General features: G+C 52.0%; 1 protein-coding gene across 1 annotated transcript; it reads left to right on the top strand.

The window, feature by feature from the left end:
* Window positions 1-1,792: 1,792 nt before the first annotated feature.
* Window positions 1,793-27,718, top strand: LOC120404390 (alpha-2-macroglobulin-like protein 1). Its single transcript, XM_039536840.1, has 31 exons — window positions 1,793-2,193; window positions 2,682-2,766; window positions 4,495-4,615; window positions 4,836-4,950; window positions 5,625-5,734; window positions 6,503-6,670; window positions 6,989-7,219; window positions 7,981-8,044; window positions 8,480-8,625; window positions 9,551-9,700; window positions 10,137-10,289; window positions 11,310-11,421; window positions 12,993-13,074; window positions 14,458-14,683; window positions 14,816-14,942; window positions 15,618-15,739; window positions 16,317-16,371; window positions 17,217-17,300; window positions 18,514-18,690; window positions 18,840-18,921; window positions 19,804-19,960; window positions 20,314-20,388; window positions 21,042-21,204; window positions 22,021-22,226; window positions 23,474-23,689; window positions 23,815-23,939; window positions 24,461-24,551; window positions 25,741-25,809; window positions 26,373-26,475; window positions 26,617-26,658; window positions 27,432-27,718. Exons 1-30 carry the CDS (start codon window positions 2,001-2,003, stop codon window positions 26,655-26,657), a joined length of 3,849 nt encoding a protein of 1,282 aa, XP_039392774.1. The 5' UTR covers window positions 1,793-2,000; the 3' UTR covers window position 26,658; window positions 27,432-27,718.

The following is a 27,718-nucleotide window of genomic DNA, read 5'->3' as shown; positions in this document are numbered from 1 at the left end:
CACATGCTCACTCATACATACAGATAGAGCCTGAATCTCCTGTGCCTTGCACATTGTGTAGTCCTTTGCATCCTTTGTAGTTCTTTCCACCTCAGACCACATTAATACTCATTTTGCACAGGTGTAAATGATGCTGCAAGGCAGTGAAAAATCGGATCCAAAGCCAGTAATTCGCTCCTGCTCCTGTGTTTCTAATCCTGTAACCACTTCCTCTCATTAGTGGCTGGAAGAGTAAATACCCACTATAACCCTTCCCTGTGAAGCCAGTGATTTTAGAGCCAGGTGTTCTCTTCCATTACTGATGCTGTGTTGCCAACTCTCATTATTTTATTGTGAGTCTCGTGGTCTCTGAGTGCTTCTCTCAAAGCCTCAGTTGTAAGAGAACATCAGCTTTCATTTGGTTTTGAAAAAGTAAGTTTTTAGCCCTTGTTGCAGAGAAAAGCTTGAAAACATGAAGCAAGTGCACACCAAAGGCTCAGAAACCAGAAGACAAAGAAAAAGAACCCAACATTTATTACTTTAAAATATTTCGTGAATTTTAAAGTCGATCTCATGATTTTTGGGGAGAGGGATGGACTAATTTTTTAACTTCTGGGGATGGCAATGCTGCTGCAGCATGTGTAACTAGTGTTAGGCCTGAATAAAGATATAGCAGACAAAACAGGTATGCCAACCTGACCGAAGTCAGGCTAACAGAGGTTTCTGGGTAATCTCAGAGTGGAAAAATACTGAGAAGTAGCATGTTTCACATAGCCCTGGGAAAAAGTGAGATAAGTGAGGGGCTGCATTCCTGGCATAGTACCAGCTGTGCTGTGTTAGGAACAGTTCGTTTGAAGAACTGATAAAAACCCCCAGACTCCCAGTGGCCTTACTCTTACTCCCTGGTTTAGTTTTTGGTTTGTTTTTAACTCCCTTACATTCCTAACTTTTGGTGCTTGTTAAGATATTATTAACAATGTAATGCTGTAAACATAGGGAACTAGGGATGCGTGTATATTAAAGGTGTCTAGTTTCTAGTTGTTAGAAAAGGGGGGGAATGATCTATGACGTAATAAAACTCTATATAGGCTGATACTAAGATGTAAAGAGCTGCTGGTTCTCTTTGGAGACGAGCTGCTCTCTATTGATGCGTGCACTTGTCAATAAAGAGCTTTTGATCGGACCTTGCTGGTGTTGCCTGTCTCTCTGCGGTCAGACAACGAACCTCGCCGTCTGGGTTCGAGTCCCTGACACTAGCTAGGTGACAATGGCATTTTTTACATATCTGTTTGCTGGGTCATTACATTTTCTAATACTGCTGTCTGTTTACCTTTCAGTACTCTGTGATAGAACTCCAGGTGGGTATCTCATAACACCAAGATACTATGGTGATGGATGTTCCAGGATACATACATAGATAATTTGAGTATTGAGTTAAAGATATTCCCTTTGGACAGGGTTGTGTCTGTGGTTTGTCCAGTCAGTTTTCACAGCAGACATCCCAGAACCTCATGATCGATCTTTTATGAATGGGTAGGTTCTAGAGCTTCAAGCAACCTATGTTGATTCTTGAATTTCATTCCTAGATAAAGTGGGAGGTTCTAGAAGTCAGCGCCCTTAATAGTCTCCTTTTAAGCTATAATATAGAACAGAATTCTGAAGCTTTGAAGACTTCAGCATTTAAAACTTCATATACTGTAAGATCTAGGCTCTTTAAAATTAGCAACAATAAGGTAGAACTTTATGTTAGGCCTATTTAAGACTTAATGGGCAAAGAAACTAAAACCTTTATAACTTTGTGGGTTCTGGGATCTAGGCTTCTCTGAAACTTGGAACCTTTATCGATCTTTGGGTTATGAACTGCAGCTGAATAGACTTTAATGAGAAAAAGAAGCAAATAGACTTAGAACTTTATGAGTTTGACAACTCAGACCATTTTAGAACGTAATGAGCAAAAGCAACGAGAATTGTTAGAATGTTCTGGACTCAGCTTTTTTAAATAAGCAAGTAGGCCAGTGCTAATGGCGGCTGCCTTTTTTTCTCTCCGAGAGCAGGACCCCAACAGTAACCGGATTGGTCAATGGCTGGATGTGCGGCCGAGGCAGGGCATGGTGGATCTATCTTTCCAGTTAGCTGATGAACCTTCCCTGGGGACTTACACCATCAGCGTGGCCAGCACAAAAGCTTCCAGTACCTTTAGTGTTGAGGAGTATGGTATGATGAAATGTGGAGGGGAGAGATATGAGGAGAGGAAACTCCTATCGATCGATCGTATTTCTAATGTCCAAAAAAATGTGAAGGCAAAACATTTTCATCTGAGTAGTGGGATAGTGATCATATACCATCTGAGAGCCAAGATTAATCACATGCCAGTGGAGGAGTCACACCTGGGGAGGATCGCACCTGGTGGGATGATACGGGAATCATAGTCAGGATAAGTTGAAATGTCACTTCATCAAGATGCCTAGTTAATACTTGGGCTGGAATAGTATGACAGTCGTGCTGGAAATTCCTCCAACACCATTTCATTGAGGGATCCCAGCAGTGATCTATAGGACATACTCCTCCCCTTGTTCATTCACTCCTTGCCTACACCCCCCCCCCACACACACCCACACACCCTGTTCTCTTGTGAGACCCCTCCCTAAGCCTATGTCCTGCCAGCCTGTTCTTCACCTGCTCTCTCTGGCTTTTCCTTTTAGTGCTGCCAAAATTCGAGGTTTTCTTTGAGGGGCCAATTCAGATTTACGCATTGGATAAAACCTTCCCACTCCGTGTGTGTGGCAGGTGAGGAGGCTGCTTTGCCGGGAGGGAGCTGCTAATCAATGGTCACACACCCCTTCCCCAAGCCCCCCTGTAGACGGGCTGGACTCACCCCTGCGGCGCCTCCTGCTGGCGACTCCTGGGAATTAGCTCATTCCAGCCCTGGACCGCCCTCTGCAGGCCAGTGATCCGCCTGTTCTCTGGCCCCAAGTCCCTCCCTGGACCCCAGTGCTCTTTTACATGGGGTGCTGCCCCCCCTGGCAGTAACCCCTTTCTCTCAGGGTCTCCCCTCTCAGGAAACCCCCCCACCCTCTATCCCCACCTTGCCTCAGTGTATGGCCACTGCCAGTCATTGTCTAGCCCCACGTCCTGGGGCAGACTGCAGTATCAGCCTATTCATCACTGGCAAGGAGGGTTTGGACCTGCTGCCTTGGCCTACCCCTGGGCTGCCTCTGCAACCCCCAGTACCTGTTAGCCCTCTGCGAGGCGGCAGCCTGGGGCTTTCCAGGCTGGAGCTCCCCAGCTCCTTTGCCTTTCCCCCAGCCCTGCTCCACTCAGGTGCCCGGTCTAGCTCCCTGCAGCCAGGACCATCTCCCTCTGAATGCAGAGAGAGACTGTCTTGGCTTCTGGCTTCCCTGGCCTTCTCATAAGGCCCTGTGGCTCAGTTTGGGGTGTGGCCCAAGATGCAGCCACTTCCCCAATCAGCCCAGCCTAAAGGCTGCTTTCTCAGCCACAGCCCCTTCCCAGGGCTGTTTTTAACCCCTTCAGGGCAGGAGCAGGGGACCACCCTGCTACACTCCCTATCCCCTGAGTCCATCAAAGGAACGAAATGGGAAAGGAGAAGGAGCAAACATTGGGTGCCTCTTCAGATACCAAGAGATTCACTGTGTAGGGCAAGATCCAAGCCATTGTCTTTCCCTGTGGAAGATCTACAGGAGTCCAGCTGGAGAGTGGCCCTCACTCGGAGTGGGGAGCCCTGTGCTAGGCTGGAGAGACTGTCCCCTGGGAAGATACACATGCCCACCTGGAAAGAGCTGGGGTAGGGTGAGGTCCACATACCAGCCTGGAGAGACCCTTCTTGAGGTGAAGGAACATGCACCATCATGTCTGGGAAGAGCACACCGCTTCTCATTGCTTAAACTCTGCTGACCGTATTTGCTTCATAAATGGAGCGGTTGGGTTTCAGTGGAGTCGTAGCTGTTAGAAGCAACAAAGAGTCCTGTGGCACGTTATAGACTAACAGACGTATTGGAGCATGAGCTTTCGTGGGTGAATACCCACTTCGTCGGATGCATGGAAATTGCTGTTAGCAGTAGCTAAGTGGGGGTGGGGGAAGGAGGATGTGTGAACGCTCCACTGCTACGTGGATAGTGTAAACTCCACGGAGAGGGAGAAAATGTTCAAGAAGGCACTGAATGGGGAGAGCCAGGAGTGAAAGGGTACATTTCAGGCTGGGCTATGAGGAAACATTCCTATCACTGAGTTGCTAGACTGTGACATCGCCCCCCCACCCAGAGGTGTGGAAGCCCCAACTTGGGTGATTTGGAATCAAACTGGGAAAAGCCCTGAAGAAGAGTCTGTCAAATGGGGATAATGGTACTGACCTCCCTCAGAGTGGAGGTTTGAGAGCCTCAGGAGGGAGGCAACCATAGAGGAGCACAGTGCTCATGCCACTGCACACTCTACAATATTTCTCTTGTTCCTTAGTGTCTCTCTCCTGGTTTTCTTTCCCCTCTGCCCTGCTCCTCACAGGTACACCTATGGGAGAGCAGTGCAGGGCACCATCCAGGTGACCCTGTGCCAGAAAGCTTGGCGGTACAAGCAGCCTCCAAGACACTTTGGCACAGATATCTGTGAAGAGTACAGTGGCCAGGTGAGCTGGTTAGAGCTATCGGAGAGGGTAAGCGGGTAGGAAGGGAGCACTGTGGAGACAGAGGTGTCAGGGAGAGGGGGGACAGGAGAGGGCAGCAGCACTGCCCATTCTGTAGCCTGGGAAATAGTTGCACAAGGCCTGTGTGGCCCAGTAACTCCTTCCTGTCTCCACAGCCCCCCGACCCAGGTACAGCTAATGCATGCACCCTTTCCATTTCCAGACCACCAGCAGGGGCTGCTTCTCCACTTCTGTGAGCATGGCAGTCTTTAACCTCACCTCCTACGAGTATGACAGCAAGCTCAGTGCAGAGGCCTCTCTGGTGGAAGACAGCACAGGTGAGCATAGATGCATGAGACATGTGGGACCAGATGGTACAGGGAAGGTACTGAGATGGAAGGTATTTCCAGACTGGTCACACCAATGGAGTGGGAGGGGATCAGGAGCTCTTCATCCCTCTTTTTGTCCATTCCTTTCAGAATGTTGTGTCAAGGCATGAGGAGAGTCAGGGAGCATTCTGGGCTGTGTCCCCCCTGCAGAGATCTCTGCTCTGAGGCAGTGTTGCTTCACAATGGGGTTGGGAGTGGCTGTGAATGTAGGGAGTGATTTTACAGAGGTGTGTTTGACAACTCTGGGAACACACACCATGCCAACAGTCTCCATGTCTCTGAAGGGTACACTTGCCAAGCAGGAATTGTTTAGCAGGCTCCCAGTGGGGATTACAGGAATAATGAAATGAAATTGAACAAAGGCTGGATAACCAGGGGCCATTCTCTAGGTGGAGTCATTCCCTGGTGCCAGCTTCATAGAATATCAGGGTTGGAAGGGACCTCAGGAGGTCATCTAGTACCACCCCCTGCTCAAAGCAGGACAGGTTTTTGCCCCAGATCCCTAAATGGCCCCCTCAAAGATTGAACTCACAACCCTGGATTTAGCAGGCCAGTGCTCAAACCACTGAGCTATCCCTCCCCGCACTAGCTCACATTCCTCACCCTCTCTCCCTTTCACGTAGGGCTGCAAATCAATGCCTCCAGCCAATTTCTTATCTCCAGGACAGCAGTGACTGCCACATTTGAGGAGCTGGATGATTACTACATCCCTGGAGTCCCCTACAGAGGGAAGGTGATTCTCCCCCTCTCTTTCCTTCCCCTAGTTTGCAAGTGAATTTAATGGCTAATAAATTGTGCTGAACCAACACCTGATGGAGAGCTGACACGATCTCTTTGGCCCCACTATGCATACAGCTTCCCTCCCTCTCCCCCCTGCCAATGGGCCTTAGCCTTGCTTTAGATGTACTCCCACTGGGCTGGCAGAGATGTTCCTTCAGCCTCTGCTCCAGAGGTATAGCTACCTGTGGGGGACATGTCCCCTCACACCAGGGTTTCCCTGTGCTGTTATTGCTCTCTGCACTCTGCACGAGTTGGGCATTTTCATGCCACATCCACCTCCCTTCCCCAGTTTTTTTAGGTAGTTTCACCTCTGATGTCTGATGAGAGTCAAAGGGGTTAATTAATGACATTAGCAGATGTGATTGGACCCCTGTCCCATAGGAACTGGACTGACCCACACCAACTCTTTTCACACAGGCCACCATATAGCTGAGGGTGGACAATTTTCAACCACTCTCAACTTGGCTGATACTGAATACTTGGCTTTAGAGGTGGGACAGCTTAATATCCCTTTTGCCTGACGTGGCTCCAGACTGGAACCAGTGTCCTAGAGGTGAAAAGAGCCAACTCCAATTCCTCTGAGCCAGCCAGTGCCCCTGCTGTGGGGCTAGATTGGAATCAGTGCTCTGGAAGTGTATTAGTCACGGGCCGGATGCTGATGAGTAGGACACTAAAGGAGATAAGTGATCTTAGTTTTTATGTTCCTCTGTGGTGCATCCAGATTAAGCTACAGGATCATCGTGGGGATATTATGAAAAGCACAAAAGTTTACCTCATGATAAGCTACATGGGGCGACGGTTTAACAAAACATACATTACGGATGGCACTGGAAGAGCTTCATTCAACATGGACACAACTGCCTGGAATAGCTCGTCGGTCTCTTTGGAGGTAAGTCCAGAAGATTCAACACTTGTGTTCATGAACATGAAGACTTGGAACTAAACAGCCCAGCCAACACCCCTGGGTCTTGCCCTGCAGCCCCCCTGCTATTCCACTCCTGGGCTCCCCACACAGCTCTGGCAGTGCAGTTATTAGGAATAACAAGGGAAGTGGTGGAAGCCCTATCTCTTGAGACATTTGTAGCTGGTCATGAACAAAGCCCTAGAGCATAGACTGCCTTGGTGTGGGTTGGGGAGAAGGAGGAGATCAAATGTGACTGTACAGGTCTTCATCCCTAATTTCTATGTGTCTGTGACCTTATCCTAGGGAAGATTCAATCTGGAGGATCTGGTGCAGGAACCTGGGAAGATCAACATTGATTATGTGAACACTTACCAGTACCTGCAGCCATTCCATGTCACAACCAAGAGCTTCCTGAAGATACACCCACTGCCGGGAACGCTGCCCTGCGGGCTGCAGCAGAATGTCCAGGTTACATTTGCCCTCAGACGGAAGGACCTGGGAGAAGGAGCCAGCCGCATGGATTTCACCTACTATGTGAGTCACAGTGGAGGGATAATCATGTATGGGGAAAGGGAGAGCAGCCCACAGTGGGGTGGGTTGTCGAGCTGAAGCTTATAGGGAGAAGCTGTAGCTGCCACTTAATTTGGTACTGAGGGAAAGTGCCAGATGGACAGGCACTCAGAGACCTCTGGGTGCAATATGTGGAGTGGCAGTTCAAACTTCTCCACAACATGACCCTCAGCTGGGCCCTGGGGACATCTCCATGGGTGAGAGAGGAGTTCAGTCTGTGTGGCTTATTCCATCCTTGGCCTCTGCTGAGGCTGCCAAGAGTAGGCCACTCAGCATCAATAGGGACGGTGGGTTTTTGTGATGTGCACATTTCTCTCACTAGGAACTGGATTGAGAACCCCTCATTCCTTTCAGACAGGCAGCCAAACAGCCACCCAGTGGGAATGACTTCTGGTCACTATTCATCCAGGCTTGATTAGAGTCTGTTGTCTGGAGGTGAAAGACCCCATCTCTCACATCCTGATCCCCTGATGCACTCACTATCCATCCATTGCCCCTGACCTGGGGTCGACTCATAACTGGTTCCCTTCGGGGGAAAGACTCCTCATCTCATTCCCTGATCTCCCTGAATCAGCCAGTATTCTAGCAGTGAAAATACCCTTATCTTAGAGCCTCAGTTCCATCAAGGGTACAACCTGTGGGCTATACTTGGGTGCATGGGGTGGGGTTGATTGCATTCTGGGGATAACAGCATGCAGATTCATCCAGTTTTTCTCCTCCCTCAGGTCACTGGGAAAGCTGGGATTGTTGTTAGGGGCCAGAAGAACATACGGATTGGGAAACTGAGCAGTGAGTTCTGAAACCTGGTCCCAGGGCTAATCTAGAGGGTGGAGCCAGTTCCTGAAGGGCTCCTGGGGACCAATGGATGTTTCATAGGTTTCCCTTGAAATCCCCCTTGGTTCTGAGTGACCTGGTTCCATGACAGAGCTATAACACATGGGAAATAGGTCAGAGAGAGGCTTGTGGGAAGAAATCATAGCAGCTGGAACAAAGGAAACTGAGGATGGAATGATGGAGTGGGGAGGGAGCAAAGGGAGGAGAGACTGAAAAGGGTTGAGGGAAGGATAGAGCAGAGAGGAGGACATGGAAAAGAGAGTGGAGGTATAGTGGGAGATGCCTCGTTACCACAGAGATGGGTGCATTAGACATTCAGGGAGGCAGAGGGGATAGGAGAAGATCTCGGTGGAGTTGTGATGGAAACACTTTTTCTCTCTTTGTATCAAGCACTGAAAGGCTCCTTCTCCATCCCTCTGACCTTCACCTCTGATGTCACACCCGCCCCTTCATTAGTGGTGTACGCCATCTTCCCCAGCAAAGGGGTGGCAGCTGACAGCATCCAGTTTGATGTTGCCATGTGCTTCAAAAACCAGGTGAGACTCGCAACTGAGGGGGAAACTGGGGGTGGTGCTGAGGGGAAAGAGCCGGGAGGGATTGGTGCACCTTGGGAAAACTGGAGCCCCAGAATCTTCAGAGGGGAGAAAATGGGTGCAAGCATTGGGTGAAAGTGCAGGTCCCAGGGGCACAGAGCTTCCACCTAGTAGTGACTGGTCTGCATGAGAGTATCCAGAGCGGGCAAGGCACTGGCTCCATCTAGTCTGGTCTCACTCCTTTTCCTATACCAGATCAGATCATAAGTCTGCCTAATGCAGTATCCCACCTTCCACTGGGCAGGATCAGAGCAATGGACCATCAAGTCTGGTTTCCTTCATCCAGCCATGGCCACTACCTGCTGTCACAGAGGAAAGCGAGGCACCAGGATGCATGTGGTCAGTTGTGCAGTGCTATAGAGCCATTTGCCCTGGGACTTATCACTGCATTGCCTGTCCCAGTGATCTCTTGCTATCAGAGATGGTCTTTGGGGCCCACAGAATCTGCATCAAAGGGAGCCAGTGAATCCTGGGGGGGAGGAGGCCTCTGTGGGACAGTTCAGAGTGTGAGGTGGGGATCAGTTACTGTCTCAGTGCGCTGAGCAGTGCTCTGCTAGCTGTGCCTAGCCTTGGGGCAGAGTTATAAGAGCAAAGATCTGGGTGATCGTCACGGAAAAGACCCAGCCATCATGTCTTCCCAACCAGAACACTGGGTGGGGCTGAAAGGAAAGACCAACTGGCCCCACTGCCAGCTAGGTCAGAGGCACAGAGAGTGAGTGAGCAGAGGAAAGAGCTGGAGAGGGTGTTTGCCATCTGTGAGTGGGGATGAGAAAAAGGAGGGGTGGAGATGGAGGGGTGGGAAGGCCCATAAAGGTAACATCTCTTTTTCTCTTCCACTGTTGCTTGCTTTCCCTATGTGCTGATCAAGGTGACGATGGGCTTCTCAGCTAAAGAAACTCTCCCAGGATCGACAGTCCAGCTCCAGCTTCAGGCGGCTTCTGGCTCGGTGTGTGCAGTCCGGGCAGTGGACAAGAGCGTGCTCCTCATGAGGCCAGAGAAAGAGCTGACCAACCAAACAGTGAGTGACTGTCTGTCCCTCAGAGTCATGGTCACCCAGGTCCAGGGATGGATTGAGGAGACACAAAGGGGGAGTGACTTGTGAACCAGCAGCTCTGCCGGGGAAGGGGCTGGAGGTGAAAGCTGGGGTGAAGGGGGGTTTCTGTGCTAGGGAGGGGCAAATATGGGCCATTTGGGGGAGGGATAGCTCAGTGGTTTGAGCATTGGCCTACAAAACCCGGGGTTGTGAGTTCAATCCTTGAGGGGGCCACTTAGGGATATGGGGCAAAAATTGGTCCTGCTAGTGAAGGCAGGGGGCTGGACTCAATGACCTTTCAAGGTCCCTTCCAGTTCTAGGAGATTGGTATATCTCCAATTATTTGTCTCTGGGATGGTGTGAGAGTGATAGATACCTGCTCTTCTCTGCCTGATTCTTTCCATTCTGTTGCTTTCCCTAGGTCTATGAGTTATTCCCTTTCATACACCGCCATGGGTACCCCCACCAAGTTGAGGAATACCCAGATCTATGTGTGCGACTTCCACCTTTATTACCACTGGTGTCACGGGGGCCTTGGTATCCCTATCAGCCAGATGTCTTTAACCTCTTCAGGGTAATTGTCTCTGATCCTTTCCCGGAATTTGTGTGGAAATGACACCTGGGAAAACACATGCGAATGGGAAAGTGCCCTCCCCCAACAGCTTTACTCTCTGCAGTCTATTCCCCCGTTCTTTGCCCAGTTTTAGCTTTAGTGTCCCAAGTGGCGTGCGGCTTCCACCTCATCCCTTGGGGAGACTGTGCCGTAGAGCCTGGAGTTCATCATTACAGGACACTCCCGATTTCTAGATCATTTTCCTCCAGGGATAAGTGTTTCCCCTCTTTACTCCTTCCCAACCAATAGCGAGGCAGTGACACTCACTGGCTGGGGCAGGGCAAGCGAGGTGGGCACCTCAGATTGGTGGCAGTAACACACAGCACTGGTTGGCAGTGCGACCACATTGGGCAGGTGACTGGAGTCACCGGACATTAAATGGCCAATCCAAGTCTCTGAGACTCCCCCTTCTGACGAGGAGAGAGGATTGGAGGCTTCAGTCAGTGCTTGGGGTTGAGAATCAAATGGGGCCTCCAGGAGGTTGTCTGGGTGACTCAGTAGTGGGCACTCTCCCACCATGTGCAACGCAGCTCCAGGTGCCCATAGATTTGTCACAGCGGGCAAGGCTGTGCCATCATCCTACAAGGCCATGCAGGGGAATCATGGGCAATGAGGCTCAGACCTCTGAACAGCCACAAAGGACCTACTCCTATCACAGCACGGATGAGCTACTCCTTCCCAGTGTGCTGGGAGGGGGCAGGCAATGGCTCTGCCCCCATGTGCCTGCCACTGGAGCTGGCAGGCCCAAGTGGGAAAGTAAACTGCACCCCAGAAAGGGACGCAGTGATGTGCCGCCCTCCTAGAGCAAGAGGGGAACAGGAGTCTGAGGCGCATCCCCTCCTGAGGCAGAGCAGCCCTGCACCACCCCAGACGTAGGGCTGATCCCAACAGCTCAGGTTAGATCACGGTTATTAATGAATCTGACCTTGCTGTATCGCAACTGCTGCTCTCCCGCCCCATCACTCTTTTTCTTTGTAACAGAGCGTAGGCCTGAAAATCTTTTCCAACCTCATGATAAAGAAGCCAACTCAGTGCTATTATCCCGTGGATAAGAGGCCGACAGCACCCCCACTAAGGCCCATCAGCATCCTGGGTAAGCTTTATCCATTCCCTCCCTCCAGCTGCTGGGTGGGTATTCCTGCCTCTGCCTGGCCAATGGATACTGAGAGAAAACCAGGGCTGAGGCCAAAACCCAGAAGGGGGAGTTGCCCAGTGCTTAGTCCTCAGCACAGGGAGTTCTGAGACTTGGGTTCTCTTCAAATCTGTGCCACTGGCCTGCTGTGTTGCCCTGAGCAAGTCACTGCCTCTGTGTGCCTCAGTTTCCCCATCTGTAAAAGGGGGATAATGATACTGCGCTGTCTCACAATGGGATTATAAGGCTTAAATCATTATTATTTGCAAAGTGCTTTGAGCCCCTTGGTGCTGAGCAATGCAAAGTGTTATAATTTATAACTATAATTAACCTTACCTGATCTGCTCAGTTGCTTTCGAATTATTCTCAAACCTCTGCATCCACTGGCCAAGGTAACAGTGATTTCCTTTGTAGCTATTCGCTTTGCACTCTCTAAACCCTCTGACTTCTTCAAACATTTCATGGCTGTCTGTCTCTGCTGTTTCTTTTCAGTACTTCCTTCCTCTTCCCCAAGCTGCTGAACAGATCCTCCACTCTCCCCTTTCCCTTTCTCCTTTGTTTGTCTTTCTTTCTGCTCCTTCAGAAGTCCGGGGGGAGGGGCGCAGTGGGACACCCCAGCAGTCAACTCCCAGCAAAAGAGCCATCCAAAACCAAGGCAGAGTGAGCACAAATCCCGTTGATCTGGGACAAACTTAAACCACAGATCCATTGTGAGGGGAGCACTGTGGAGAAGCGTGATGCCAAGAGGTGGAGATTAGGGTTGGGTGGAGTTGTCTCCATGTGCCCTCCCTAGTGCATCTGGGACACTGCGTTAAGGCCCTGGTGACACTTCAATGGCCTTTGGATCAGGCGCACAATTCAAACACAGTAGGCTGCCAATGGCAGGAGAGCAGTGATGTGACCAGTCATGCATTGAGGCAGCAGGGCCCACCAGAGGATCACACTGGCACTTGCAATTCTCCCAGCATGAAAGGAGGAAAGCCCAGCCCCACCAGCAGTGCCCTGGTGCTGATGGGTAGGCACAGCATAAGCAACCTCCGCTAAGGTCACCCTATGGAGGCTTCCCCTTCTCCCCTTTCCCCAGGGCCCTCGCCTCCCTAGGACAATGCTGCTTTCCTTTCCCCATTTTCCCTCCTTTCCCATAGGAGCTCCCAAGTGCACCCCTCTGCCAGGCTCTTCTTTCCAGGTCCCTGGGACAGCATAGCTGCCAGCCATCTCTCACCATGTGCCCCATGCTGGGAACACCCACTCCCCCTAATGGGTGCAGCACCCACTTGTCAGTGAGGGGCAGGGCTCCTTCTCAGCTTTGGCACTTTTGGGTAGAGACTAATGGGGGGCCAGTCTCCAGGAGTAAGCGTGGCTTTGTCCTGAATCTTCCATCTCCAGTGCCAGACTAACCCCTCACTCACAGACTATCAGCCCTGACACCCTCCCTCTGTCAACTGAACCTGCCGTCCCAGCGCTGGACAGTCTGTGACTGAGGGGGCTACCTCGCCCAAATCCTGACTGGGAATCTGTATTATTTGTTTCAGAGGCTCCTCCAGAATCCACTATCCCAGGGAGAGTTCGCCAGTATTTCCCTGAAACCTGGCTCTGGGATTTGATCTCTGTCGGGTAGGTACTGGCAGCTGGAGGAATGCCATGGAGGCTGAAGGGAACTGTGCCCTTTCTTGTTAAGTCTGAGTGATTTCTCCCCAGCATTTGTATTAAAGGCCAGATGTAAGAATTCTTAAAATCCTAAATGGAAAAGATTTGCCAGTCCCGCCACTGTCCCAGCCAGTACAGGTTTGTTCTCACAACACATTCTCCAGGGCATTGTCTAGTCCTGGTTGATGGTGATTCAAGCAATGGAGTTTCCATTGCTCCATTTGGGGAGGTTTTCTCCCAGTCAGTAGATCCTAAGTGTTAGGGAATATTTCCGGATCTACATCCAGAATCTCTTACTTTGCTCAATTTCTATCACATTTCCTCCTACATTATCTCCCTGTAGCCTCCTGAACTACCTGGTTGTTACACACCTCCATGATCACAGACCGTTATCACCACTTTGTTGTCCTTAGTCAAGCAAGACACATTTAATTAATTTATCTTTGCTCATAAATATCATGGCAGGTCCCTTCTACCCACATACCAGATGTAGCAATGGAGTCACTGTTGACTCTTGAGAGCAGATCAAATGTATTTATACTGACACCAAACACCTATTTTTGTCCCAGAGCAAGGGGTTGTCTCCTTTGGTCTTTCTCTTTGAAACAGAAGGGTTTTCTGAGCGTGGATCACATGATTAGACTCACTGCATTGGAAGCAAAAGCCCAAATTCAAAGATCCCAAAGGCCTTGGTGGAGAGGGCCTGAATTCCCCCAACTTGGGTCTGAATTTTGTAGCTGAACCCTATATTTGTAATGTGCCAAACCAAAAACCAGCTGGGAACTTGGGGAGCAAGGTTCAGCTCTCACCACACTTAACACAGAAAAACACTCCTTTTGGTTCAAGACCAAGCGTCCCCACTCAGTGGGCATCCTCTACTTGGTTCAACACCAAGTTCTCAATTCGGTAGACGTTCCCAGCTGAATTCAAAGTGTGGCTCCCACCCCCAGTATGTTTGGGTTGGAACCCACAAATCTGGATGTACCAGGAAACACTAACAATGAGGGTCTGCTGGACTATAGAAGAGTCTCCCCAAGGGAGGGGATGGAAGCTCCATCACTGAGGAGTTTTAAATGAGCCCTGGACAAAGCCTAGGAGAACAGACTGTAGGGAGCCATCCTGGCCTGGGGGATGGACCAAATATGGCCCAGTACGAAGTCTCTTTCCATCTTTTTCATTCCTAAGGAAGGCTAATATCAATGGACTAGAGAGTTGTCCTGAGATTAGGGTTATTGGCTGCTCGATAATATCAGGATTGCGACTGCACACACTGAGCCTGGGGCCCTGGCTTTGCTCCCATTATAAGGTGGTGCGTTAAATTGCTCTATGTGATGGTTCTCCTGCTCTCAGTCCCACTGGAAACAGGGATGTCCCAGTCACAGTGCCTGACACCATCACCGAGTGGAAAGCCGGGATGTTCTGCATGGCCAGGCTGGGCTTTGGACTCGCCCCAACCACGAGCCTTGTGACATTCCAGCCCTTCTTTGTGGATGTGACGCTGCCGTACTCTGTGGTCCGGGAAGAGACCTTCACCCTAAAGGCCACCATCTTCAACTACCTGCAGCAGTGCATCCAGGTGAGTGCCCCTGCCACTCCACATGGCAGCATGCCCGATGGAGCAGTCCCTGCCATGCCTGGGAGCTCTGCATCCAGCAGCTGGGCTTTCCAGGCAGGGCTAATCACTTGCCTACCTCTGTCACTCACTCAGATCCAAGTGTCCCTGGCTAAATCCCCAGACTTCCGGCTGGAGCTATGCAGGAGCTGCAGGTACATCCACTGCCTGTGTGCAGAAGAATCCAGAACCTTCTCATGGAGCGTGACAGCCACAACATTGGGTAAGGCAGGGACAGTGGTGGAGGGGCGGTAAGTCCATCACCACTGGACTGTGACGAAGAGGGGCTGGGTGGCACAGAGAGACTGGGGAGATTTATATGGAGCCTTTCACCTCTGGGTCCCCACTTGGCTCTCAGTCCAGTTCCTAGTGGGACAAGACACAAAACCACCTTGGCACTAATTGCCTCCCTCATCCGTTGACAGGATGGATGGGATTTGGAGTCCCTCTCTCATGTCCCTTGAAGGTGAGGTGGACTCTTATTGACCTTGGGTAGGGAGAGGCACACAGGTACATGCAGGGCAAGCTCGCATTGTTGCTGCCATACCGGACCCAGCCTCTCAATAAAGAGGGACTTCAGTTTCCAAGTAGCTGCTGAGTCTTCCCTCTCCATCTGCACTGAAGTGCACTTACCATTTACACTGATATTCTTAATGGGCCAAAATCGCTCCTGGTGTAACATCACTGAGTCACTTACACGAGGGGTCAGCGATCCTGACTGGTCAACTACACCAGCTGGCCAATCCAGGCCAATGAGACCATTCAGACTATCAGGACCAGCTAGAGTAAGACCTTCCAGCCCCTCACCTAATCAGTGTCAGCAAAATGTCAGCTGGGGCACATGGCCTTGGCCTGGCACTAGTTGTGAGAAACAGACACTGTTCAATTTGATTGACAGGGGTGGTGAATATAACGGTCAGCACAGTGGTGATGGACAACACGCCACAGTGTGGAGGCAGGATGACCTTCCCCCGAGCAATGCCACGGAAGGATACACTGGTCAAATCCCTGCTAGTTCGGGTCAGTATGAGGCCAGGCTTCCCTCTATCCCTTACGATTTTGGATCATGGGTCACCCCATCTCCCTAGTTGAAGGGGGGACGAGTGTTTGGGGAACAAAGTTCTCATCCTGTGCCATTGGCTGGAGCCAGCATCCCAAAGCCTTTGCACCAGTCACTGCTGTCCTCAGCACTCCTCCAACTCTCCTGCTTATACCCTCCCCGCTGCACCATTTCCCATGCCACCCTGCACGCCATACCCACGCTCCCATCTGTGCTCTTCTCGCTTCCATTCTCCATCAGACGCCAGCTCCGGCATGTGATCAGACCAGGGTGCCGCCTCCCTCGAGGTTTGTTCCTCCGGCTCCCTTGACCTGACTGTGACTGGAACACTGGGGTCCTTGTGGTGGGCGGCTCCAGCCCAGCCCTCTGGGGATAAAAGGAGAGACACCCCAGCCCAAGGCTAATGGGGGTAAAGCTCCTGACAGCTCAGGCACAACCCCTTGAGACCCGAAATCACACATGGATTTTGCAGCTGTTTGGATACCTTGTTTGTAACCCTGTTTGTCCTCTCCAATGCCCCTGTCTCTGCTCCAACAGCCAGAGGGAGTGCTCGTGGAGAAGGCTCACAGCTGCCTGCTGTGCCCTAGAGGAGGTAGGAGGGCTGCACCGGAGGGGTCTCAGGAGCTTTGTCCCTGCATTCATTGGAGGCAGGGAATGGGACTGGTGTGCAGGGATGGCAGATAAAGGAATATATAAAACTGTATTTCTCATTCAGCGTGATGATGTATCAGGACATGAAAAGACAAAAAATAATCCCTCCCGTTGGCATTCCACTGCATCTACCACGCAACCAGGGGCGAGAGCGCCCTCTGCTGAGCCACCCACCCGGTTCCCTCTAGCACAGCGCCCCCTAGCACCACACTGGGGCACTGAGGCCAGTGATAACTCAGGGAAGAACCCCTGCCCCCTTGAGTCCCCCACGCCCCTCCCTGCAGCATTCTAGGTTTTTCCCAGGAAGGTGCCCAGCCAAGTGGTGACCAAACTTGAATCTATATGCTTGGAGTTTGGGGTAATGGCTTTCATATTCTGATGCCATTTTATCTCCATAGTCACTCTGCCAGTGCCTTGTAAAGAGTTAGTGCAGGATCTACAACTACTGCTCTAACGGGGATCACAACAAGGAAGGAAAGGCTGTTGGTGAGGGATCTGATGGCATAAGTGGGGCTAGCCAGGTGAAAATGAGCATGGGGGAGGTACATGAGACAGGATGATAACAAAGCTGGGAGAGTCTCCCCCAGAGGAGTGTTGGAAGCTCCATCACTGGGGAATTTTTAAAACTGGGACTAGCCAGAGCCCTGGAGAGAGGACTGCACTGGCCAGGATGATGGGGGCGATCAAGATGTGAACACCTCTGATTTATTGGTAACCACCTCATCTCCTTGGGTGGATTCCTACAGCTTGATTTCTAATGCTGTTTCTTTAACGTGTGATCATCAGGAAATACAGTCAAAGACCCTGTGTCCCTCACCCTCCCTGCTAATGTAGTGAAAGGATCAGCCAGAGCTACCATCTCTGTCTTGGGTAAGTTGCCCCAGTGTCTGAGCTCACTGACTCCTGTTACAGACAAACAGGTGCTGAGCTGGGCAGCCATGTCCCATTAGTGACAGGGGAAGCCTCAAAAGATTTGGTGATTGTTTATTAGTGAATCTCCGAGATTTTCCAACCACCTTGGTTCAGAAGTTCTAGATTGGCACCCCAACTTTAAAGGGGAAGGGAGTGTCCTGGGGGAAGATCCCCTGCACCTTCCTGAGCAGGACTTTGGACCAAAGAGGCTGCCTCCAGAGAATGCAGGCCAAGGCCTACACTGAGCCCAGTGCCAGCTGGGACAGGACTTTGGGAGCCTGACTGGGATATACTCAATAGTGCTCACAGCCATGTTGAGTTTCACAGCTGTAGTGCAGCCTTGCAGTGGAGAACAGACTGGCCTTGGCTGTAATGAAGCCAAAGGGGATTCTTTACTGAGGCTGCTGGACACAGCCAGACCCTGAGGTTCTCTCTGGCTCTGACTGGTGGATTCATTCATAGGCCGTGCTGCCTAGTGACCCAGTACAGGACTGCTACAGGACGAGGCAGTCAGGGCCGGGGCTCCTGACTGCACTATAAGAGACTTACTTTAAGACAGCCCCTGGGATATAACAGAGAACAAGGCTTTTCCCCCTCAGATTTTCCACTTCCACTTCCAGTCAGGTGAGAACAGCTACTGTCCTCTTTGGATTTCAGTGCTTCTGATCTGGCCAGATAAAAGATTGAGGCAACTGCAGTGATGAAACAGAATGACACCAGAGCTGCCACTTACCTACTAACACTATCTGCTTGCCTTAAAGGCAGTAAAATCTCAGGCCCTGCAAGAGTGCCTCTGTGTTACTCTCCCTGTGTAACATGGTCACCTCTCAGCACAGCCAAAGAAACAGCCCCATTGGTGTCCTTTTACAAGCAGGGCTCATTGTAATTAGAGGTCAGCTCAGCTTTTTTAACTGGAGGATTGAAGCAAAGGTTTCCAGTCGGTTCGCACTGTATCCAACCTGTGTTGTTCTCCCCAGATTAGACATTTGCCAAACACCCATAACTTCCCGTGAGTCCCCCTCCTGCATCCCCACAGCCATAGCTCTCATCCTGGTAATTAAAGATTGAGCTGTCAGATCTGGACTGGGCACCCCAGGCTGTTTTGAATGATCAGCCACAAGACAGCATTTAAGATTGCACTGAAGGTTCTTTTTTCCCCTCCCCCTGGCAGGTGACATCATGGGGACGGCGCTGCAGAACCTGGACCGGCTGGTGCAGATGCCCAGTGGCTGTGGGGAGCAGAACATGGTGCTGTTTGCCCCCATCATCTACGTGCTGCAGTATCTGGAGAAGACGGGGCAGCTGACCCCGGAGATCAGGGAGAGGGCAACGGGATTCCTGCGCAGCGGCAAGTACCCTGAGCCCAGCTCCACTAGCATCCAGCCTGGCACCTGTTGTGCCAATAACCTCCTGCCCCTCTCCTGCACCCCCTGTCACTACCGGCCTTCTCCCTGGCACTGCTGTGCACGATATGAGTTTTCTTTCCCCTCTTCCCAGGGTACCAGAGGCAGCTCCTGTATAAGCACAGCCATGGTGCTTACAGCGCCTTTGGGCAGCGTGATAGAGAGGGGAACACGTGGTAAGAGCTGGTGCCTTCCCTTGCTTCTGATGCTCAGCCTGAATAGATGCCTGCTATTACAGCTGGGGAAAGATAATCTGATACACACATGCTGGGAGCAGTGACGCTGAGAAAGGCCTAATGAGAGTAGATTAGATAGGCGTTGGCAATGTGATATGACTGCTAGATGGCCAGTGTGGTTTTGGGTGGCACACACAGAGGCATCGCCTCGCAGAGCAGGGCGGGGGTGGGGAAAGCTAGTGCCCCGCACTGTGGCTCTGGGCATCCCAGGGCCAGGAAGCCATTGATGGACTGGAGAAAGCTCAGAGAAGAGAAACCAAAATGATCAGGTGGGTGGAAGAGAAATGGAAATTGCTGAATCTGCCAGGCTTGGCTCTGTGATGCCATAATCACAACCCCTCCCACTCCCAGTCCCCTTAGACAACTGCCCACAGGTATCTTCAAGACATAAACAAGGAGGGAGAGGGATTAGTGGTTGGAGGCATGACGGGCTACCTGGGGATCATGGGATGGAATTAAGAAAGGGGAAATATAGATTGAAGATTAGGAACTCTTCCTGGTAGTGAGAGGTGGGAACTGATTCCCAGAAGAAAGCAAGGGCCCATCACATAGGACTTTTCAAACTAGACTGGGCAAAGCACTAGAACATGCGCTGTAGGGAGGCCATGCTGAGTTGGTCCTACAGAGAAGGGCTGGATGGGACCAAATGGGGAACCTCTACCTCTCACTTTCAATACTGTATAAATCAGCTGGGCCAAAGTCATTCTTGGTGTAATGGTGCTGAATTCAATGGGCTTCTGCTAGGGAAGAATTTAAGCTTTTGTGTCTTTGTCTGTCTCTCCCCATGTCCCCCACCACCTTCCTCCACCCCCACCTTCCTAGGCTGACGGCATTTGTGGTTAAGAGTTTTGGACAAGCCAAAAAATCCATCTTCATAGATGACAAGAACATTCAAGATGCCCTGAAATGGCTGGAGCTTCACCAGCTCCCCAGCGGCTGCTTTACCAACAAAGGGAGGCTCTTCCACTCTTCCATGAAGGTAAATAGAAGCCAAACCAAATAGGGGAGCTGGGGGACTGAGCACACATGGGCAGACGCTGTGACCGCAAAGGATTGTGGGGGCCAAGGAGAATCCTGGGAGATCAGCCCTGGGATTCCTCTCACCAGCCCTATAGGGAACAGAGTCTGGGGTAGATCCCTTAGGATTCTCACAGGGGACACACCCCAAGGAAACACCTCCCCAACCCTAGAAACCCCTTTAAATAGGAAAATGGGTCTTGACTAGGCCCCGGGGCTCTCCACAGGGGACACACCCATTAGAATGACATTTGATTGCTAACCTGTGCTGCATGTCCACTCTCCCATCTCTCTGTATTCTGGTACTTCCCACAGGGCGGTGTGAATGATGAGATCTCTCTGGGGGCCTACATCACTGCGGCACTGCTGGAGCTGGGGCAGCCACTGAAGGTGAGCCTGTCCGCCTCTTCCCCCATCTCTCCCTTTCCTCCTCTAGGCCCTAGCTGGGCGCTGCTGTGAGGAAGCTGAGCGGGCTGGAATCCCTCTGGGCAGGCACTGATGGGGCACTGCTTTAGAGAAGTTTGCACTGCTGCAACCGTTTCTGTGGCTGGGCACCAAGAGGGCAGGGCTCTGAGGCTGTTCCACTGTTGGCATCTGCCAGGTCAGGTGTTGATAAGACACTGCCTGGAGGAAGCTCACACTCAGCATAATTGGCATGGTGTGACAGAGCAGTGAGAGTTAGTAATGCAGGAGTCCTGGTGCATCTGCAGGGCAGGCACATTGTAGAGCTGTTGCGGTGTAGAGTTAAAACCACTCAGTGGGGCAGATTCTGCTCTGTTACACAAGTGTAGCTGGAGTAACTCTACTGGCGTTCGTGAAGTTACACCCATTTCACAGAGATCAGAGGCTGGCCCATAGTATTGCTGTGCCGGTGTAGCTGCTGTGCCAGTGCAGACTCAAGGGGTCTCATTCATCCCTGCTGTAAGCCCATTTAAGTTAGTGCAATTGTCCCCAGGTTTGTACGTGGTCCTAGCTAACCTGCAGATAAAGGGATACCAGTTGTCTGAGATGTGACCTCTGTGTGGGCATCTTCTCCCGCACAGGGCAGCATGGTGCAGGCCGCCTTACATTGCCTCATTCACGCCGTTCACAATGTCACCAACATTTACACGGAAGCCGTGCTGGCCTACGCCTTCGCCCTGGCCGGGGACTATGAGGTGACCCAGGAGCTGCTGTACAAGCTGGATGAACAGGCCATCAGATCAGGTACTGGGTTAGACTGGCAGCTCTTCAGGGCAGGGACTGTTGTCTGATTTGCTGGGAGCAAAAGCAGCATACACCTGCCCAGCAAGGTGTGAATGGTCAGTCGGAAGCAGCAGCGCTGGTCAAGCCCTGTGGGGTGAAGTCTGTAAAGCCAGGCAGGCTGCTTTGTGAGGAACTGAATAGGGGCTCAGGAGGCTGCTTTCGTGGCCTTTAACTGCATTGCAGGATCCAGGAGTTAGACCTGCCCAGACATACTCAGCACTAAAACCTAACACGCACGTGCAAATGGTAAAACTCTCAGTGACTTCCATGGGAGCAGAGGTAGGCCAGGGCTGAGTGCTTTTGAAACCCCCTGCCCCGATTACAAACACTCTGATTTTGTAGGATATTTAGGGCTGTTGAAGCACTTCCAGGAGCAGGTCTCCTGCAGGCTGCTGTACAGTCACAGTGAACATGGTAACAGGCTACAGTATGTGAAGGGTGTGATCACCGAGCAGGAAGAGGAAGTGGATTGTGGGGGTGGATCTCACGGGCTGCAGTAGAGCAACGGGGGGCATTTCAAGTTGGACAATCAGGAAACACTTCCTAACACAGAGGAGTCTGTGAGAATGAGCAACTTTCCTCAAGGGAAAGGGTGGAAGGCTCATCATTCCGAACACTGAGATCTAGGACTGGACAAATCCCCAGAGCACAGACTGTAGGGAGCAATCCTGGGTTGGGCCCCTGGGGATGACTGGGATGATTCCTCTAGGGCTTTCTCCATCTCTGGAGATGCGTTTTCCCCCAGGTAACTTGTGTGTTATTTTTTTCCTTTCCTAGGAGGCCAAATCCACTGGAGCCCCAAGCCCAGCTCCACAGATTTCTGGCCTAGGACTCAGTCAATGGATGTTGAGCTGACAGCCTATGTGCTCCTGGCTTACCTCTCCAAACCACGTATAAACGCAGGGGACATGGCCACTGCTGCTGGCATCGTGGCCTGGCTGGCCCGGCAGCAGAATGCCCGCGGAGGGTTTGCTTCCACACAGGTGATGAGCGGCTCCCATCAGAGACAGAGCCCCCCTCCCTCTAGGGTGTCGGGTGGAGGAATAGGTTGGGAGCTGAATCTCTACACAGGGCGGCTTTTTAGATTAATAGATTCTAGGACTGGAAGGGACCTCGAGAGGTCATCGAGTCCAGTCCCCTGCCCTCATGGCAGGACCAAATACTGTCTAGATCATCCCTGATAGACATTTATCTAACCTACTCTTAAATATCGCCAGAGATGGAGATTCCACAACCTCCCTAGGCAGTTTATTCCACCCTGACAGTTAGGAACTTTTTCCTAATGTCCAACCTACACCTCCCTTGCTGCAGTTTAAGCCCATTGCTTCTTGTTCTATCCTTAGAGGCTAAGATGAACAAGTTTTCTCCCACCTCCTTATGACACCCTTTTAGATACCTGAAAACTGTTATCATGTCCCCTCGCAGTCTTCTCTTTTCCAAATTAAACAAACCCAATTCTTTCAGCCTTCCTTCATAGGTCATGTTCTCTAGACCTTTAATCATTCTTGTTGCTCCTCTCTGGACCCTCTCCAATTTCTCCACATCTTTCTTGAAATGTGGTGCCCAGAACGGGACACAATGCTCTAGCTGAGGCCTGACCAACGCACAGTAGAGCGGAAGAATGACTTCTCGTGTCTTGCTCACAACACACCTGTTAATGCATCCCAGAATCATGTTTTGTTTTTTTTGTAACAGCATCACACTGTTGACTCATATTTAGCTTGTGGTCCACTATAACCCCTAGATCCCTTTCTGCCGTACTCCTTCCTAGACAGTCTCTTCCCGTTCTGTATGTGTGAAACTGATTGTTCCTTCCTAAGTGGAGCACTTTGCATTTGTCTTTATTAAACTTCATCCTGCTTACCTCAGACCCTTTGTGGCCCCCGGAGAGCAAACACCAGCACTGCTTTGCCCGGGGGAGTTATCCCACTGCCTGGGAGGGTGAACGCAGGTGCTAGTGCCTTGCGGGGTGGTTGTTCTTGGGAGCTGGTGCCATGTACCCAGTGCTAATGTCGTGGGCTGTGGCCCCTGCTGAACTCAGGAACAGAGAATGTGAATCCCGGGGCTACCCCTGTACTCAGGCAGAGGGAGAAGCCTAGCGCTCATACCCAGGGGCACAGATCCCGCGGCGCTTGGGGAATGGAGGGGGGTATCCCCCAGGTGCACAGATCCCTCCCTGTGCCCGCAGGGTTTGACACAAACAGTGAGGTAGCTGTCTCTCCCTCGCCAGGACACGGTGGTCGCACTGCAGGCCCTGGCTAAGTACGCAGCCCGGACGTTCAGCACACTGGCACAGGTGACAGTGACGGTGAAGTCTCAGGGGAGCTTTGAGAGGAAGTTCCAGGTCACCCACAAGAACCGGCTGCTGCTGCAGCAAGCGGTGCTAACGGAAATCCCTGGGGAGTTCTCAGTGCAGGCCCAGGGCAGTGGCTGCATCTATGCCCAGGTGAGTCACTGGGGAGTGTGTCTGAGACAAGGGGGAAGTGCTGCTGGTGGCGGTTGGGAAATCTGCCGCTTCCCTCCACATGGCATTTCTGATTTGTCGCTTCCCCTCCTCTCACTCCTCTGCAGACGGTGCTGAGATACAACGAGCCTCCTCCATGGGTCTCCGTGACCTTCTCTCTGCGCGTCACCACACAGCTGATCGACTGTGCCAAGGGCAATGCACACTTCCTCACTGTCCACATCCACGTCAGGTGACCCTGCAATATCCCCCCCATGTATACACCACTCGCCTGGGACACAGCCCCTGCTTGGAGCAGAGCAGGGAGTGTCAGAGCTGGGCAGGGGATCAGGCCACCTGGCTAGGGGATGCAGAGAGCTTTGGCAGCTGGGAACAAGGCAAGCCAAAGGGCTGGGGTGCTTATCCATGTAGGGAAAGGACAGCAGGGAGAGATGGGGAAGAAGGTCAGCACTAGGTGCCTGTCAAGGGAGTGGGACAGTGGGAGGGTCCTGCAGCTTTAACCAGCTGGGGGAGGAGCCTGATAGGTACAAAGGAGGGAATCTCTGAGGGCTACCCAAGAGGGTGGGGCAGATAAGAGCAGGGTGATCCCATTAGCCCCCAGATCTTCAAATGCCAAGGCCTCATCTCCCTGCCAGGACGCTGGGCACCAGTCCCTGTGCACAGGAGGGATAGTGCTGGCGAGGACTGATGGGGAGGAAATGTTACAGCCTCATTTAGCCCTTGCTCACAGTCTGACCATCTCCCCACTCCCAGCTACATCGGGAGCAGAGTCACTTCCAACATGGTGATTGTGGAGGTCTCCCTGCTGTCTGGATTCAGTCTGGCTTCAGGCTCCCGCACATCGGTAAGGAACCTTGGCATCAGAATGGGGGCCATGGCGAAGGCTGAGGTGGTGAATCACTGGTGGGATCTGTCCTTGCATGGGGGAGAGGGGGCTTAGACAGCTGTGGGGACTCCTCTGTTCACTCGCTGCTCGGCCCTCACTCAGCTGCTCCCACAACCCTCCATAACACTTGGAGCCTTTGTACCACCTTAGGCCACCACTGATCTCTCTCTACACACTACTCCCAGGCTGCCTAGCTTCTGGGAATCTGGAGCCTTCCCTCCCCTGTGTTTGGAGCAGTACTAGCATTCGTGAGCTGGGCGAGGAGTCAGACCAAACAGCAGCTGGCCTGATTGTGAATCAGAGCGTATGTCCAGCAGGCGGACCCAGAACTGCTCCAGCTGCTGCAGAGAGGATTTACAGGCTGTAGCCATGTACACCATATCCATGCCCCTCGCTCCTGGGAGGGGGAGATTGTCCCAGCTCATTTGGAGAGCATCCGGGCAGGACTCTGCTCTTCCCTGGGCCTGCAAGAATTATCACGAGTAAAGCACTCATTTTTACTCAATTTTTAACAGTGACAGTAATGAACCACTGGAACATGTTACCAGCGGTCATGGTAGGTTCTCCATCACTGACAGTGTTTATACCAACTCTAGGAATTATTTTGGGCATGTTATATGGTCTATGTTGAGGTCACAGTGGTACCTTCCGGCCTCGGAATCTATGAATAAACTCTCCATGAGGGGACGCCTGAGGAAACGAAACCTGACATAAGGGCAGGGGCGGGGCACTTCTTACACCATCCCTCTGAAACTATAGTCCAGGGGTCAGCAACCTTTCAGCAGTGGTGTGCCGAATCTTCATTTATTCCTTCTAATTTAAGGTTTTGCGTGCCAGTAATACATTTTAACCTTTTTAGGTCTCTTTCTGTAAGTCTATAACATATAACTAAACTATTATTGTATATAAAAGTAAACAAGATTTTTAAAATGTTTAAGAAGCTTCATTTAAAATTAAATTAAAATGCAGAGCCCCCCGGACCGGTGGCCAGGATCCAGGCAGTGTGAGTGCCACTGAAAATCAGCTTGCGTGCCGCCTTTGGCACGCGTGCCATAGGTTGCCTTCCCCTGCTATAGACTCTCTCACACTCCCTTCCCTGGGGGGAGGAGGAGGAGGAGCTCAGAAATTCTCTTATCTCCTATGTCAGCTTCAGCAGAGACCCCTCGTTAGGAAAACGGAGGTGAAAATTGATGTAATCTTCATTTATCTGGAGAAGGTAAATTTGAGCAATAACTTTTGGTCTGGACAAGAAGTGGGGGTGGCTGGGCTGCAGGGCAGGTCTGAGGGGCATTGGCAGAGCTGTGGGGGGAGCCCAGCACTGGGATAGCAGGGGGGCTGCAGGGCAGGTCTGAGGGGCATTGGCAGAGCTGTGTGGGGAGCCCAGCACTAGAATAGCAGGGGACTGCAGGGCAGGACTGAGGGGCATTGGCAGAGCTGTGGGGGGAGCCCAGCACTGGGATAGCAGGGGGCTGCAGGGCAGGTCTGAGGGGCATTGGCAGAGCTGTGGGGGGAGCCCAGCACTGGGATAGCAGGGGGGCTGCAGGGCAGGTCTGAGGGACATTGGCAGAGCAGTTCAGTGGGGAAGCTTGCATAGCCCTGTCCCTCTGTCTGCTGTTTGCCAATCCTGGTAGTTGCTCCTTTTCTAAAGTCCTGACCCTCTAACAGCCTGGAAATGCTTTAAGAGGCGAAAGTCACGGCAAGCCCTGACCAAGTCAGGTGTGTAACTTCTTTCTCTCTAACCCTCCCTTCCCCGGCTGGTCTCCCTCCTACCTCCACAAGCTGAGCGATGAGTCACAGACTTTTGTCCTGCAACTGGAACAAGAGATCGAGGTGAAGGGCCTGAAACCAGCCAACATCAAAGTCTATGACTACTACCAGCCAGGTGGGTTGTGGTGGCTGCTGTGTATACAGGCAGGGAGCTGAGGCTCTTCCTGGCCTCCAAGCTGTGGCTGAAGGGAGCTGGTGTCAGACTCTGCACACTCTCCCCGGGGTGTAATTCTGGCTTTCTTGTTTCCCATTGCAGAGGAGCGAGCCCTGGCTGACTATAATGCTGCCTGCAGCTGAGGTAGGTGTGAGCTCTGGCCCACAGAGAGGCTAACCAGCGGCTCAGGAGCTGACAGCTGGGGGCGGGGGTGGGTGAGAGTGGATGTCTGGGGTGGGGTATGATGGGACTCCAGAGGGCAGGAGGTGCCCCAGGGGAGAATGGGGTGGCTGCTAGGTTGTGGGGAGCACTTGTCAGGACACAGTGAGGAAGCCCCTGCAGGGGACTGGGGAAGAGGGGCTGAGAGAGGGGTCTCCTGTGGGGGTGGAAGGACCACTCTGTTGTGCTGGGAGCTGAAACCCTTGTGGTGGGAGGGAGGAGTTGTGGGGGAGGCAGGAGCCCTGCTTGTCATGGGGCAAATAGGGAGCAGCAGCTGGGATGGTGCCACCATGTCTAGGGAGGGAAGAAGGAATCTGGCCTTTGGAATGGGGCTGAGCTATTTGTCCCTGTCTCCTGGTGGTTCCTACACACACCAGGCAGCTGTCGCTGGCTCTGTGCAAGCTGCCTCCGAAGGGATAAAATGGAGCTTCACTCCAGGAAACACTTCACTGGGGCTGGATCTAAGACAGAAACCCGCCCAAGGGGCTCAGGAGCCCACCCATTGCTGGCCAAGGCAGGGCCTGCGCCAAAGCCCACTGAGGCCAAGGTTGGGCTGGATCACACCCGTCCTGCCTGCCTGCTCTAACACAGCAGCCCAGCTGCTTTCCCAGATGATACCAAGGGGGACAGAATCTCTCAAGTGTTTGGGGTGAGCTGCTGCCCCGTCTGCTGGGTAATTGCTCTGCCCTGTCTTTCAGCACAGGGGGAGGAGGCTGGATAGAAGCGAAGCATCCAGCAGTGACTCTCACCACAGCTTGATAACCTTCCTGCAGCCTCCTGCTGGGAAGTGGGGAAGGCAATGGCTGTGCTGCATTGTGGGAAACCTGTGAGGGATTCACGGAGGAGCTTCTGGCTGGGGAGATTGGATTATGGCTTCGTGCCCTGCTTGCAGTTCCTGTCTGACTTTTCTTTCCAGGGGGAGGGTGTCTGGCTTCAAGTCAATTTAATCTGGGGAATTGCCCAAGGAAAAGAATTAAAAAATTGC

The sequence above is a fragment of the Mauremys reevesii genome, linkage group 1 (assembly GCF_016161935.1).
Source record: "Mauremys reevesii isolate NIE-2019 linkage group 1, ASM1616193v1, whole genome shotgun sequence".
In the NCBI taxonomy this organism is placed as follows: domain Eukaryota; kingdom Metazoa; phylum Chordata; order Testudines; family Geoemydidae; genus Mauremys; species Mauremys reevesii.
This window is presented reverse-complemented; position numbering and strand designations above follow the sequence as displayed.

Bases quoted from the DNA above. Each gene is read 5' to 3' on its own strand.
- LOC120404390 (XM_039536840.1), top strand. From the start codon at position 2,001: ATGGCGGCTGCCTTTTTTTCTCTCCGAGAGCAGGACCCCAACAGTAAC. The intron at 7,220-7,980 runs GTGAGTCACAGT...CTCCTCCCTCAG, and splicing joins GCATGGATTTCACCTACTAT to GTCACTGGGAAAGCTGGGAT. The intron at 16,372-17,216 runs GTAGGAGGGCTG...TGTGATCATCAG, and splicing joins CCTGCTGTGCCCTAGAGGAG to GAAATACAGTCAAAGACCCT.